This window comes from Aphidius gifuensis, linkage group LG2 (genome assembly GCF_014905175.1).
Source record: "Aphidius gifuensis isolate YNYX2018 linkage group LG2, ASM1490517v1, whole genome shotgun sequence".
Taxonomy (NCBI): domain Eukaryota; kingdom Metazoa; phylum Arthropoda; class Insecta; order Hymenoptera; family Braconidae; genus Aphidius; species Aphidius gifuensis.
In genome coordinates this window covers 26,357,356-26,372,136 of record NC_057789.1, presented here as the reverse complement: position 1 = coordinate 26,372,136, position 14,781 = coordinate 26,357,356, and the positions used below count along the sequence as shown (strand labels likewise).

The 14,781-nt window shown below is 26.0% G+C and overlaps 2 protein-coding genes across 5 annotated transcripts in view; one reads left to right on the top strand and one right to left on the bottom strand.

The window, feature by feature from the left end:
- Positions 1-2,895, top strand: part of LOC122849896 (protein lozenge-like) — a 21,914-nt gene extending 19,019 nt beyond the window's left edge. The window contains exons 5-6 of the mRNA XM_044148797.1: positions 2,111-2,284; positions 2,375-2,895. Of these exons, the coding sequence (XP_044004732.1) occupies positions 2,111-2,284; positions 2,375-2,895 (695 nt within the window). The remainder of the gene's footprint in view (positions 1-2,110; positions 2,285-2,374) is intronic.
- On the bottom strand, positions 1,858-14,781 carry LOC122849895 (brefeldin A-inhibited guanine nucleotide-exchange protein 3). 4 transcript variants are annotated; one of them, XM_044148794.1, is made up of 14 exons: positions 14,684-14,781; positions 14,520-14,616; positions 14,321-14,454; positions 14,003-14,137; positions 13,771-13,936; positions 13,555-13,684; positions 9,705-13,471; positions 9,509-9,641; positions 8,634-8,862; positions 6,613-6,839; positions 5,100-6,546; positions 3,792-5,015; positions 2,381-3,734; positions 1,858-2,311 (listed from the first exon to the last, which is right to left on the bottom strand). In XM_044148794.1, exons 2-12 carry the CDS (start codon positions 14,602-14,604, stop codon positions 4,872-4,874), a joined length of 6,597 nt encoding a protein of 2,198 aa, XP_044004729.1. In that variant the 5' UTR covers positions 14,605-14,616; positions 14,684-14,781; the 3' UTR covers positions 1,858-2,311; positions 2,381-3,734; positions 3,792-4,871. The 4 variants fall into 4 exon arrangements, with proteins under 4 accessions (XP_044004729.1, XP_044004728.1, XP_044004731.1 ...); XM_044148793.1 differs by lacking the exon at positions 14,684-14,781 and having other exon boundaries at positions 14,520-14,632; XM_044148796.1 differs by lacking the exons at positions 1,858-2,311; positions 14,684-14,781 and having other exon boundaries at positions 2,625-2,728; positions 3,459-4,157; positions 4,400-5,015; positions 14,520-14,632.

Below are 14,781 nucleotides of genomic sequence, written 5' to 3'. Positions count from 1 at the left end.
AATAAAAAAAAATTAAAATTTAAAATAAAAATAATTAAAATTTAATGACGAAAAAGTAATTTATAATGTTTAAATATAATAAAATTAAAAATTTATATTATTAAGTCAATTTTAAGTAAATAAACATTTAAAAATAAATAAAATTTAAATAATTTAAATTTTATTTTTGAATTTATTTAAAGCAAATTAAAATTTTCACATGAAAAATAATTAAAAAAATAAAGAATAAATTTTAATTTTATTATAAAAAATATTTTTGTTAAATATTATAAATTAATTTTAAACATTATATAATATTAATAATTAATTTATAAAATAAAAATAAATTTAGTGACAAATTAACGAGCATTTTGTAAGACAAAGTTAATAATAAAAAAAACCAAGAAATGATGATGGTCAATGGATGGTTCGTTAAGTAGATGGGTAGAGAATGAGGACTATGCACCAAAACCACCTGACTGTGGTTTCACACCCACAGAGTGGTAGTAAACAGACCTTTGGTTGAAGTTCCTTTGGTCAGGACTCGTGCCCCAGTAGTAGTATAGTAGTAGGGTACCCTGACTTGGTGATGCCGTCTTTGGTGAACATAAAACAGCTACCGCGGTATATATAAATATATTTTTTTCGTGTCTCACTCTTATTGATGGAAGCAACACCAATATTCGTGGTCTACCAAATTAATCATCAATTTCTTCAACTAAAAATAAAAAACAATAAATTAATAAAATAATTTTTTCAAAAATTAAAATACCATTTGAATCCATCAGCTCATTAAATTATCATCACAAATATATCGAGACCCCCCAACAAGAAAAAATTTAAAAACTTGAATTTGAAAAATAAATTAAGTCAAATTAAATTTACATGAAAATAGAAATTTTATTTAAAATTATTATTATTATTTTTTTACAAATATATCAAGTAAATTTTTGTTTGGTTTTATTGGATCCTTTTCTTTTATGATGAGAAACACACAAAAATGATTTTATTCTTCCGCTCTTTTCTTGTATTCTTATACACAGTATATATAGAAAAAGAGAATTAAAAAAATTCGAAAAATAAAAAAAAAATTAATGAAAAAGAAGAAGAAGAAGATGAAGAAGAGACTGGAGCCGTTATCCAACAGATGGTTCGTTCAACCGTCCTCTAGGCTGGGCCTTTGTTTTGCGATTATTGTTCCAGTAATAGCGGCAAATACACAGACCCCACTTTTGGTAATCATGATGCCCCTCTATCTTGTATTTTTTTCTACCTTCTATATCTACACAAATGCACAACTGAATTCCCGTAGGCGGTATTTCTTTTGAGACGTAATATTTTTCTTTTTTATATTTTTTCTGCTGATGGACACGTCCTTGACCTTCCAGCACTTGGAATTGACCAATGAAGCATCAAATTTTCATCTCTTTTCTTGTAAAACTCTCGATAATTATTTAACGTTATAATTGTCCTTGATTTTTTGATGTTTAAATCATTCATTGATGCTGAAGAATCATTAAAAAGTAAAAGTATAAAATATTCTAATCAAATATTTTGATGACTCAATAATCAGTCATCATAAATTTTTGATATTTAAATTTATTTTTTTTCTGGTATACTATCGAGTCATTCTTCTAATAAAAATTATTCAATCAGTTCCATCATAGATGATGATTCATTCACCTGCTCAATTTATATACCAGACTTTTTTTTTTTTTTAAATAAAAATTGATAAATTATTCTCTCACACTGTCCATGCATGAATATCAAAAAGGTTTGATGACCAAAACCATAAACATTTCATGAACTTGAAATTTTTCTTTTTTTTTTTTCATTTATTTTTATCTTTTGTCGGGTATACTCATTTTTATTCTGCATTGATTTGGCTTCACTTCACTTTTTTTTTTTTTATTCATTATAATTTTTTTTGTTTTTTATTTTTCAACCAAGTCACGAAATAAAAATTCTCACGCATGAACATATTCATTGAAGAGTATATATTACCAGGTCATTATAAATACACTGGTTATATGAAAATAAATTTTTAAATATATATATGACTCAAATTAATTGTTCATGTATTATGGTTATATTGAAAAAAAAAAAAAAAATGTTTAATTATTTATTTCAGATAATGCAGCAAGTACAGCTGAATGGTCGTATCCATCAGCAGTACCATCTTATCCAGCTCCATCAGGTAGTGATGGTGGTTCATATTCACCATTACCAGGTGGTGCATTTGCAACATATCCTGGTGAATCGTTATCTCATCATCCAACAACAGAACCAGTTCCTCTTTCAGCTGGTAATACTCAATATTCAATATTTTAATCTGAAAAAAATATAAAAGAAATCTAATTAATGATAATATATAAATTAATAAAATAATTTTTAGTTTTACCAACTGATCCAAATCAAGATGCATATACACCAAATTGTGTGACAATGTATTCAAATCATGGAACATCAGGAACAACATTACCATTGCTACCAATTAAATCATCAGACAATGATTTATTTCCTGGAAGTGGTCCTGGTGGTGGCGGTGGTGGTATTAATAATAATGGTGGTAATGGTAGTCCAAGTGGTGGTTATCATTATGGAACGTGGACATCTGGACCAACAACAACAACACCAGTACCAGTACCATCACATAATTTTAATCCAAATTATCAAGGTTATTATAATAATCCAAGTCAAAATTATATAAGTCCACCACCAGTTGTATTTTATCCACAATTATATAATACTGTTAATCAAAATCAAATACATTTACATGTACATGGTGATTTAAGTGATGAACAAGTTACAATTGCTGGTGGTAATTTAACAATAAATAATAATAGAGTAGAAATTGGTGTTGGGGTACTTGGTGAAGAAAATGAACAGAGAAATGATGTTTGGCGACCTTATTAATAATTGTTTTTTTTTTTTTTTTTTTTTTTTTTATCATTTAAATATATAATCATAAAAAAAATGTATAATATCAATTGAAAAATTAAGAAATACTAATTGAACACTTAATAATTATTATAATTAATAAAAAGTGATAGATAGTGTCAATTTTTAATATTCAAATTATGTAAATATATGAAAAATATTTTCAATAAAATTATCCTAATGAAAAAATTATTATTATTATTATTGTATAATTATAAATTTTGTTTTTTAGTTTAAATTAAGTTTTGTGTAAAAAAAAGAAAATTAATGAGATAATAAAAAAATTTAAAAAACAAATAAATAAATAAATAAATAAATCTACTGGTAAATTTTTTGTTTTTTAATTTTAATAATAATGTGATAAATTAAAAATTTGAAAAAAAAAAAAAGATAAATAAATAAATAGAAGGAGGAGTTGAATTTATATGTATATAGTAAAAATGCAGTGTGAAGTGGATGAGAGGTTTGTACAATTCGTTGAGTTTTTACGATCACAAAAACCCATGAACACACTTCTCGAGTATATAGTGAGAGAGTACCATTTAATATTTAAACGTTTGCTGCGTGTGTTGAAACGATGGATAGTTGCGGTTTTGGTTGAGTACTATGGTCTCTCCTCTTGGTCGTTTTCGTACCATTCCTTTATTAGCAAACCACCCTATTCACCTCCCTTTTATCTGTCACTGTTTTACTACTTTCCCCTCACATCTTCTATATATGCTCAATATATAACATATACAAAACAGTCGCTCTTTTACTTCGAGAGTCCAAATGAAAAGATTAAACATGCTACTCACTGATGGACCATGTTCTATCTAAAAGAAAAAAAATTGTTTTATTTTATTTTAATTTTATTTCTTTTCTATATGTACCTATACAGAAATTTCTCATTAATTTTTTCTGCATCAAACTTAAATACTTAAAAATAGATAAGTATTTTTTTTTTTTTTTTATGGTTTACAATTCGATTCAGCTAATTCAAAGTGATCAGCAACATCAACAATGACAGGATATTAACCCGGAAAGATGCAAAATATTTATCTATTATTTTTTCTTTCTTTTTATTTAAAATATTTTTCTTGACTTCTTTTCTACTTTTAGACATTTATAGTCTCAACTCTGGTGCTACAAGAAGAACGTTGTACGTCGCTCATAAGCTCTTGGACTTTATGAGGCAAGAATGACTATGCCAAGAGTAGAAATGACCGCAGACATGAAACATTGTCTCTTGTTTCTTCCTGTAAATGTAAAAATAAAAAAATAAAAAATATATTTATAACTTTAAAAAAAAAATAAAATAACAAATCTAAAAAAATATATATCCAAAATATAATGGTTTTTTTAAAAAAGAAACCTCAAGATATTAAAATTAAAAATAATATAAGTTAAAATAACAATAAACATTTTATAGTGTATTGTCGATATTTTGTGTATATATTTTTTTTTTTTCTTTTTTGTTTCAAACAACAACAGTTAATACATTTTACACAACGTTCAATGGGACATATATCATTTTTTTGTTTCAATATTACAGATTTTTGAATTTTTTTTTTATATTTGTTTCACATCAACAACAATTTCGAAAAAATATATATAGGCATGTATGATACATATTTTACCTACGTAAAATCATCAATTATTATTTTTCTTTTAAAACACATTTTATATATATATAATTTTTTTTTTTTTCATGATACTTGTATACTCGTATTTTAATTTTTATTTAGAGATTTAATTATAGAATCATCAAAGAATACTGTCACGTTATTATTGTTATCAAATACTCCAAAATTTAATTATTATTAATTTTTTTTTAAATTCAGTCAATCTGCAGTTAAAACCTCTCTCAGGAACCAGCAATATTTATTTTTTCTTATTCCTAATTTTTAAAAATTTATATATAGAATTTAAAGTATTAGAATTTTTTTTTTTTTTTCTAAAGTATCAAATGTTTAATTATTTGTCAAACCATATAGAACAACAATACGATGAAAAATTTTTGATAATTTTTGTTTTAAATTTGTATCAACGACAAATTTTGTTAATGCACGAATGCCACTAACGAGAATTGGAAGAATTGGCGCTAATTTTTCATCCTGTAAAAAAGAATAATAATAAATATATATTATAATTGTTATTAATAAAAACAAAAACAATAATTAATTGAAAAATGAGATTACCGGAAGTACAAGTGTCCAGTCTAATACTGCATTGAGTATTTCTGCCCATGCTTTTCTTTGAGCATCACTGTCTCTGCTTATAGTTTTATTATCTTTTTGTATTTCAATTCCTTGTCTTCTAACTGGATCATCAATTTCACCATCAAAATTTTGTGTAAATGGATTTATTCTAAAGCCTTTTTTACTTCTTTCATAGTCTTTTAATAATTCATCATTATCATCATCATCATCATCAACGTCAATTGTTGGAATAATTGATTGACAAATTAAATTTTTTTCATCAACATTTTGACAAACAGTAAGTAATCTTTTTCTTTTTAATTTTTCACTTAAATTATTATTATTTAATGTAATTTTTGAAGGTAATACTAAATCAGAATTTTTATAAAACTCTACAAGTGACTTTGAACGTTTAATATTTGAATATTCAAAATTATTATTTAAAAAAAATTTAAATGAATTTTTTCGTGTTAATAAATTTTGTTCACTTTTTCTATATTTATTTTTAAGTAATTTTTTTATTGTTATTTTAGAATTATGTGATTCAACCTGAGTGTGAGTATTATTTGTGCATGTTATATTTTTTTTAAATAATTTATAATTATTTTTTAATATTTCTGAATCATCTGATTCAAAATCAGATAAATTAATTTCTTTATCTGTTAAATTATCTGTTGATTTATAAATTATTCTTTTTTCACGTGATATTGGTCTTGAATCATCTGTTTCAGATTCAGATTCTGGACCCGATTCCATAAAATAATCTGATGCTAAATCAAATAATTTTAATGATCTATATTCTTCCTCAATTTTTGTTGTAACATTATTATCAATTAAATGTTTTTTATTTATTATTTTATTACAGCTAATTGTTTTATCAACATTGATTGAATTAAATAATGAATCATTTATTAATTCTTTACTTGTTATTTCTGGAAAATCATCTGGTTGTGCAACAAGTAAAAATATTTTTCTCTCAGCAAAACTATCGGCAATTGAATGTTTACCATTTTTATTTATAACAACATCAATATAATTATCACAAATTATATCAAATGTTATTTTTAATTGTTTAATATATTTAATTAATTTATCATAATTTTTTTGTTTATTATAAATATAATTTTTTTTAATTATTAATTTAACAAATTCCATATTGACATTTGTTATATTTATTTCATTTAAACAAATATCTAGTAGTGTTAAAATTTTTATTGTCCATGCAGCACAAGTTTGACGATAAAGATTTGCTGGTTGATCTAAATTAGCAACTTTTTGAATGAGAAATTTTAGACCTGGTCTATTATCAAATTTCCATGCTGATGCATATGAATAATCAAGTGCTGATAAAAAAATATCAATGTGATTAATATTGAGACGTGTCATGTTGTTTTTCGATGAGTTACTTGATGTTGGTGATGTTGGATTTGGTATCACATGTGCAAGACTAAATAAAATAATTATATGTTATCATTAAATGATTATTGTCGTTGATTATTCTATTTATATGTACCTTGATATTGAACCACCAGAACCTTGCAGTAAAACACTGGCAATACAATGGAGTAACATTTGATGAGCCAATAAACCAACAACAAGTGCTCGAAGTTGAACACGTACAATATAAAGATCTGGATTTAGTGTTGATGCAACTGATGGTGGATAAAGAAGAAAGACATATGATCTTTCATCAGAAATTTTAAGTTGTTCATCAGAACGTTGCTCTGCCAGGTGAAATACCTGATAAATTTAAATATAATTTTTCGGTTTTGTTATTTTATCTTTTATAAAATAAATAAATTTAGCTGAACTTTTTTATGGATGCAGAATTAAAAAAAAATTAATAAATGAAAAAAATAAAATAAAATCAACATACATATCAAGTGTAGAATTATTTTTAAACAAATGAACACATTTTTTTTTTTTTTTCTTTGATGAAAATGCTAACAAACACTCGTACAAGTATTTTTTTTTTCTTTCAGTAACACAAACAAATATTTTGTGATGTTATTGTGGTTTATGTGAGGTTTTTATTTATTTCAAGAAAAAAAAAAAAAAAAACTTATCACTCGGTTTTCAGGATAAAATGTGTCTCGTGTGGTGTGCATACTACAAAAGCTAATTTTCTTATTTAAAAAAAAATCATTTATAATAAAAATAATATTAACAAAAAAAAAAAAAATTCACTCATTGTTTTTAGTTTCACTGTGATCTAGCCATGGGCTCAAGCCATGGATTTTAATGGTGATTATTTTATGTTTAAATAAAAATATTAATCAAAACTAGATGATAATGTCTTTCGAAAAAATTAAATATTAATTATAATAATAATTTCTAAAAATTAAAGAAAGACGTTATCGTGTGTATTTTGTGAAACTCAAAAAACAAAAAATTAAAAAAGTGTTTTGGTGCCTACTAACAGCAGATGCATCGAGGAAAATTTATTGAGCATTCCAGAATTCAGATAAACAGTCGAAAAAAAAATTATTTAAATCTGATTTCTGATGGAAATTATACACTGAATTTTAAAAATTCCACTCACTAACTATATCAGGATAAAACATTGAAAGAAAATTATCAAAAGGGAATATAAAAATATAAAAATAATCTACTTTTTGTGTACACCCTTTTGTTAATAGCCTTGCAATAATTTAAAAACAATCATTTGGATTATTTAATTAAAAAAAAGAGGGACAATTATTAATATCATAAATTCATAACAAAAAACAAATGTTGTTGATGCGTTGTGTGATAGTGTTGCTCAAATTGCTAACAAACTTGACAAACAATTAAAAAAAAATATATATAAATAAATAATAATAATATCTTTATCAATTAATATATGTTTTTCATTATTTTAATTTTTTTTGCAAATTAAAATCCATGACGTGAGTTACCGTGAACGGCTAGAGCCAATGGGGGCCCGTGTTGGACGTAGTGTTTGTGTATACGGGGGGTGTGGTGTGCTGCCTACAACCGACAGGGTAGGAAGATGTTGTGTGCTGATCAATCAATGTCATCTCAATGCTCATCGTATCCTCGATTATCGATGATTGTAGACTTGTTGCATTCTGTCGCTTGACTGCAGTCATAATCTCACGTAGCTGGCGGCTCACCTGAGATCAAGTCAGGTACACAGGACGGAAAAAAACAAAAACAAGAAGAAGAAGAAAAAGAAAAAGAAGAAAATAAACAAAATATTGGAAATTAAAAAATAGCAAAAGAGCGCAAAAATAAAAACACGCTCTAAATAACTATATCGAGCAAAACACACGCACTCTCTGATAAAAAAATAATTAAAAATTCAATGATGAAGATGATTAAAATTATATTTTTTTTATTTTCGAAAAATTAAATATTTTAATATTCATTCCAAGTAGATTTTCTATAATTAAAAAAATTATTTAAAAATAAAAACTATATAATATAAAAAAAAGCAAATGAATAAAATGATTTTTATATACTTTTTTTTGTTTTTTAATTAAAAATAAATAAATAGATGATAAATAATTAATATAATATTAAAAAACTTACCTGTGCTGATAATTGTCGCAACCTGTCTGATTCTTCAGTTGTAGTATCACGTCTAGCAGCAACTTTGACCTGTGCAATATCACCATAAAATGATTCAGATCTTGGTGAAAATGCCATTGTTAATTGATGAAGTTCTTGAAGTGAATTGGAGCAAGCACGATAACAAGCAATACCACAAACTTCCCACTGTTCAGCGGTAAGAACAGGACCACTGCTGACAAGTACATGTCTGAAATGATAATAATAATTACAATTATAATATTTAATTAATATTATTATAATTATTTTATTTGAACAATCATTATGGAATTTTAACTTTAAAAAATCTATAATTATATTATTAAAAAAAATAAATAAATAATTATAAAATTAAATATAGATGTTATTGACAATTTATTGCGGATATTAATTTATATCTAAAATCTTGAATTACAAGAAAGTTGTCGTGTTTATTATAAGGTCAATCATATGGAGTGTTAGATTACTTACATTTTACATACATATTATAACACGAGATATGCATCATTGGTAGTAAAAAATTCTAAATAAATATATAAATAAAAAAAATAAATATACAACGACAACGACAAGTCAACAACGATGACGGTGATGATAGGAGTATGTATGTATATATATTATAATAGGATGTTTGACGAGTTCCAGTGGGTGTCAAGTATCATACCAAATGAATATCATAAAACCGGGAATTTTCAAGCTACCTTATATCCTATCCGACAGCCTGTCAAGCTTCATTATTATCTTACACCAATATCAATATTTGATTCAACATTATTTTACTCTACTAACCACCAACTCAAATTCCATTATTTATTTATTTATTCTAAACTAATATATTTATTAAATTTTTAAATTACCTGATACATGCACATCCCAATCGAGCAATACTTTCAGTCTGTTGAACAACACACTCTGCCATTACCAATAATAATTGTTTCAACATAAGTGTTGATGATGGTAATAAATCATTATCTATTTTAACATCTGGACCTGTTGATTTATAAATTAATTATTAATAATTTTTTTTTTTTGTTTAACTTGATAATTTTTTACCTTGAAGATGAGTTAAATAATCAACAACTAAATCAGTTGTAAGACCACAGCATTGTTTAAAATTTGGTGCAAAATTATCCCAACCACGAATGATTTTTGATGTCATTCTAAGCCAATTTTGTACCATTGGTAAAAGTAAATGATTAACACAATAAAGACCAAATGCTGGTCCAGGTACATTTAAAATATCACGAAGTAAATGAAATAATGTTTCTAATGTATGTGGCTGATAACGTCGTGGACAAATCATTGTTGCATTTGCTAAACCTTCAATAAGTAAATACCATACTCTTAATATACCACTTGGTTTTTCCATACTTTGTAATGTCATTGTTTGTGATTTATCAATTTTAGTTAATACATCATATGATATTTCTGGTACAATTTCTTGCATTGTATCATTATTATTATTAAATTTCGATAATTCCATATTTGGTATTATTGGATCAACATACTGTGGTATTGTTGATACTTGAATTTTAGTTGCTGAATGAAATATTGGACATGCTGGCATACGATACATTGATGAAAGTATATCACTACAATTTAATAAATATTTTAAACTTTCAATACATAAACGCATTTTTCTTATTTCAATATTTGTTATTTGATCAATATCATTATTTAAATCTGCATCACCAGCACCTCTTACATGTTTTAAAAGACATAATATACAATCTAATGCTGCATTTGCAAATACAAGTGTATTATCTGTTGATAAAAATACACGAAATACTTCTAATAATGGTGCTGATTCAATTGATTCAGAATTACCAACAGATGCAACACGTAATGCACCAAATAATGGTCGCCATCCTGATCTTATTTCTGTACGATTTGTCTCAACAAATTCACATATACAACTAACAATTTGATCTTGTACATCACTATCACAAAGTTCTAAACAAAGAAGATTTTCAAATGGTTTAAATAATGCTTCATTAAAATGAAAATGTGCCAATTCAATTTGTTCATTTAATAATGCTGTCATTGAATCATGAATACATTGAATTGCTTTTTTAGATATTTCACGATCTTTATGACATGCTGCCTCCATAAAATGTGGTCCAAGAATACTCCAAATTCTCATTATGTGAATTAATGGACGACCACTTTTAACACATTTTAACATAACTTCACCTAGCCTTGATAATAATAATACATTTAATTCATCATCACGTGGTTTACTTTTACGCCACCAAAATTTTTTTTCATAATTATTATTATAATTTGTATTTAATGTTGATGATGTTGTTTTAAATAATTGATCTTTACTTGCATGACAAAGTGATGTTAAAAATGAACAAAGTGCTTTTAAATTTAATTTTAATGCACAATCTTCAAATAATTTATCAACTTGTTGTGATAATACACATATTATTTTAGCAGCATATTCAGCTGGTAATATACCATTAAATTGTATATCAGCATTTGATTCTTGTATTATTTCTGGTATTGTTTCAATTGTTAAACTTTGACTGTATGGTGTTGATAAAAATGAATAAACATCAACACAATTATTATCATCTTCATCATCATCATCATCAACAACAACATCCTCATCACCACCACCACCACCATTTAAATCACCATTATTAATATGATTATTTATATCTTTTTTTTTTTTTTTATATTTTTTTTTTTCTTTTTTAGCTAATTTTGGTAAATTAATTTGTGTTTGATTTCTACCAAAAAAATCATGTTCTAATTTACTGATATATAAACAACATGTAAATACATGAGGCCAACAATCATCACCATGACTTGCTAGTTCTAATGCACGTCCAAGTAATACTTCCATACTTAATGCATGTGATGTATGTATATTTTTTGATTTATTTTTTTGTAATTTTAATCTTAAAACATCTTTTGTACGTCGTAATTTTGATATTGATGATTCAGTACATGATGCATTTGCTAATAATTCAAATATTAAACCACAACGTTTTTGTAAACCTAATATATTTGTTAGAATTGCTGCTTTGTGAAGACCCTCAAGTGCAAGTACAACAATATCTTTAATATCACGTTTTGTATTATCACGATTTAATATACTTTTATTTGTTTCTTCATTTATTGGATTTAAACCAGCTTTTAATACAGTCATCATACTTGTCCAACAACATGTTAACACACGTCTTGATAATTTTGCACCAGCTTCAGCTTCAGGTGTCATTGTTGTAATATCATTTCTCGTTAATTGTGCTTTTTCTAATCTTCTATAATCAGATAACAATTGTCCACCACTTTGACTACGACAAATACCATCAACATCAATTAATATATTAACCAATGCACAATTATCTGTTGACAATGGATTATAGCCACATTTTTCTAATAAATTTGATGCTAATATTTGTTGATAAAGTTCTGATAACCATGTTGCTGATAAATAAACAAGTACACCAGAACCATGTACTTCTTCAACAAATTGTTCTTCACTTATTGGTGGTACTGGATGTCCATCAATATTATAATAATTCATTTTAATTAATTTTAAATTTAATAATAATGCAGCATATGTTGCTAGATAAATACCATCAGCATTCATTATTGTTATTAAGGCACATCTTCTATCAAGGCTTATATCATTATTTTTATCATAATTTTTTTGTTGATTTGCAAATACACCTTGACAATAATCTGATGCAAAATTTTGTAATGCTTCATCAACTTCAATACTACTACGTAATAATAATACATTTGGTATAAGATCAGTACGTAATATTTTTATAAATTTTCTTGCATTATGACGTTCAACATCAACATTACATTCTTCAGCAATTTGTCGTCCAACATGTAAACATTTTGGTAATTTTTCAAGACGTAATCTTTCTTTTTCATTTTCTAATTCATAATCATTATCATCATTAATACTATTATTATCATCATTAATATCATCAGATTCATTTTGTGGTCCTTCAGTATCACTTGAATCACCATCACCATTTTCTGATGGACCATGACCAGATGAATCTGATTCATTGTCATTTGTTTTTTTCATAAGCTCTAATTGTTCACGATAATTTTTTGGTAAACGTGCCATACTTTGATAAGTCAATGGTCCACGATAATCACATGATTCAAGATCACCATATAATTTATTAATCATACATGTATAACTATGATTTATTGATTTACCTTCACATAATTCTTGTAATGATGATAGCATTGAAACAATACATGATACACTTGCACATAACACTGGTTGTCCAGAATTTGTTGATTCTTCAATTGAATCCATTGCTAAACGCATCAATGCCATGTCACTTTGTGGTTGACTTGTTTTTTCTTCTTCAACAAGAAGTGGTCCAGCAAAATCTACAATTCTACTTGGACTACGAAGAAGTTCACGTAGTGCTTTTAATGATTCAAGTCTTTGTTGAGGTGGTGGATATAATAACATTCTATGAAATACAGATTCAAGTACTGGTCTAAGTGGACCAACACATCCAACAAGACGTACAAGTTCGGTTCCAATATTATAAACTGTTTTTGCTTGATGACTATCAAAACTTAATGATGCTGTCAAGTATCCTGATCCTCTACCAATTTCACTATCTTTACCCTCTCGTGATGTAAATGTTTTATCAACTCTTGGTGTACCAAGAAATGATATTAATGCTGGACAAAATTTTTGCCATAAAAATGTTGTAAAATGAGCATTTGTATGAATTTTTTGGGGTAAAGATGATATAAGTGTGTGTAAACATTCCAATAAAAATACAACTGTGTTTCCACCCTTTGAACTATTGGAATATTTTTTTCTAAATATAAAAAAAACAAACAAATAATTAAATTTAATTTTAAAAATAATAATATAATATAATCTATATAAAAAACACTTTACCTTTGTGCCTCATCAAGTCTACTACATATATATTGAAGAATTGGAAGTGCTTCATTAAAACAAGAAACACCTCTTTCACGATGATTTTTATTTCTCTTAGCATATTCATCCATCTCTTGACATTCTTCATCTAATTAAAAATACCAATTAAATATATACAAATAACAAATGCGTGTGTGTGTATGATAAATACATAATACCAGATTATTGATTTACCAAGAAAAAGACAGAATGAACGGAGAGTTTGGCTTGTGGCAGCTTGTGCAGCAGTTCTAACAGCTTGATTACCATTTTCAAATGCGTCACAACAAGTTGTTAAAATAGCTATTATTAAACGACCATTCATTGTCCAATAAACAGAACAAGCAACTTGAAGTAAAACCTACAATTAAAATGATAAAAATATTATAGAAAAAAATATGTATTTTTAATTATTATTTCTATTTACTTTGAGCATGTCTGTTTGTGTATCATCTGACTGCGAAAGTATTGACCCCATAGCGTGTAACATTTGTGCCGGTAACCAGAGTGAGTCATCCTCTGGTTCATATGGTGACTGAAATCTATCGTCTCTTAATATTTTCTAGAAAAATAAAAAACATTATATAAAAATTTTTATCTCTGTATGATATAATTATTATCAAATTTATTATCAAACCGGATATAAAAGAAAAAAAAATGTTATGATTAAAAATAAATTACTGCATTGCAGATTATTTTAATGTTATATTTTTCTATTTAAATTAAAAAATATTTATATGCTTACGTGTAAACCAGCTATTCCATAGGATACAAATTTACTTTTTTTTGTTTCCAATGACAGCTGGATTGTATGAAGACACTTTGTACGCAATTCATGTGGGGGATCACGTAGCAATCCCTGTTGTTTTTCCATGAAATCTAATGAAATAATTAAGAAATAATTAGAAATATTTTTTGATGAGGCTGATGATGAATCTACTTACCATATGCATCTTGTGCTGATTTACGTAAATTTGATAATTTTGCATTTTGTGATTCTTTAATAATTTGCAGCAGGAGATCCTCCATGTCACAAACCAACTATGAAATTAATCGATAAAACATCAAGGCCTCTTGTTTTTTTTTTTTTTTGTTATTTTATACGCACCACTATGACGACGACGATTATTCAGGAGTTTGCGCAAAGTATTTTATTTACTTTTTTAAAATATACTTTGCTGATTGTCAAAAGTTTAATTAAAATTT

Coding starts and splice junctions, on each gene's coding strand:
- LOC122849895 (XM_044148794.1), bottom strand. CDS start 14,604: ATGGAGGATCTCCTGCTGCAAATTATTAAAGAATCACAAAATGCAAAA. Junction 14,455..14,519: donor ATCAGCACAAGATGCATATG/GTAAGTAGATTC, acceptor TTATTTCATTAG/ATTTCATGGAAAAACAACAG. Junction 14,138..14,320: donor ATGGAATAGCTGGTTTACAC/GTAAGCATATAA, acceptor TTATTTTTCTAG/AAAATATTAAGAGACGATAG.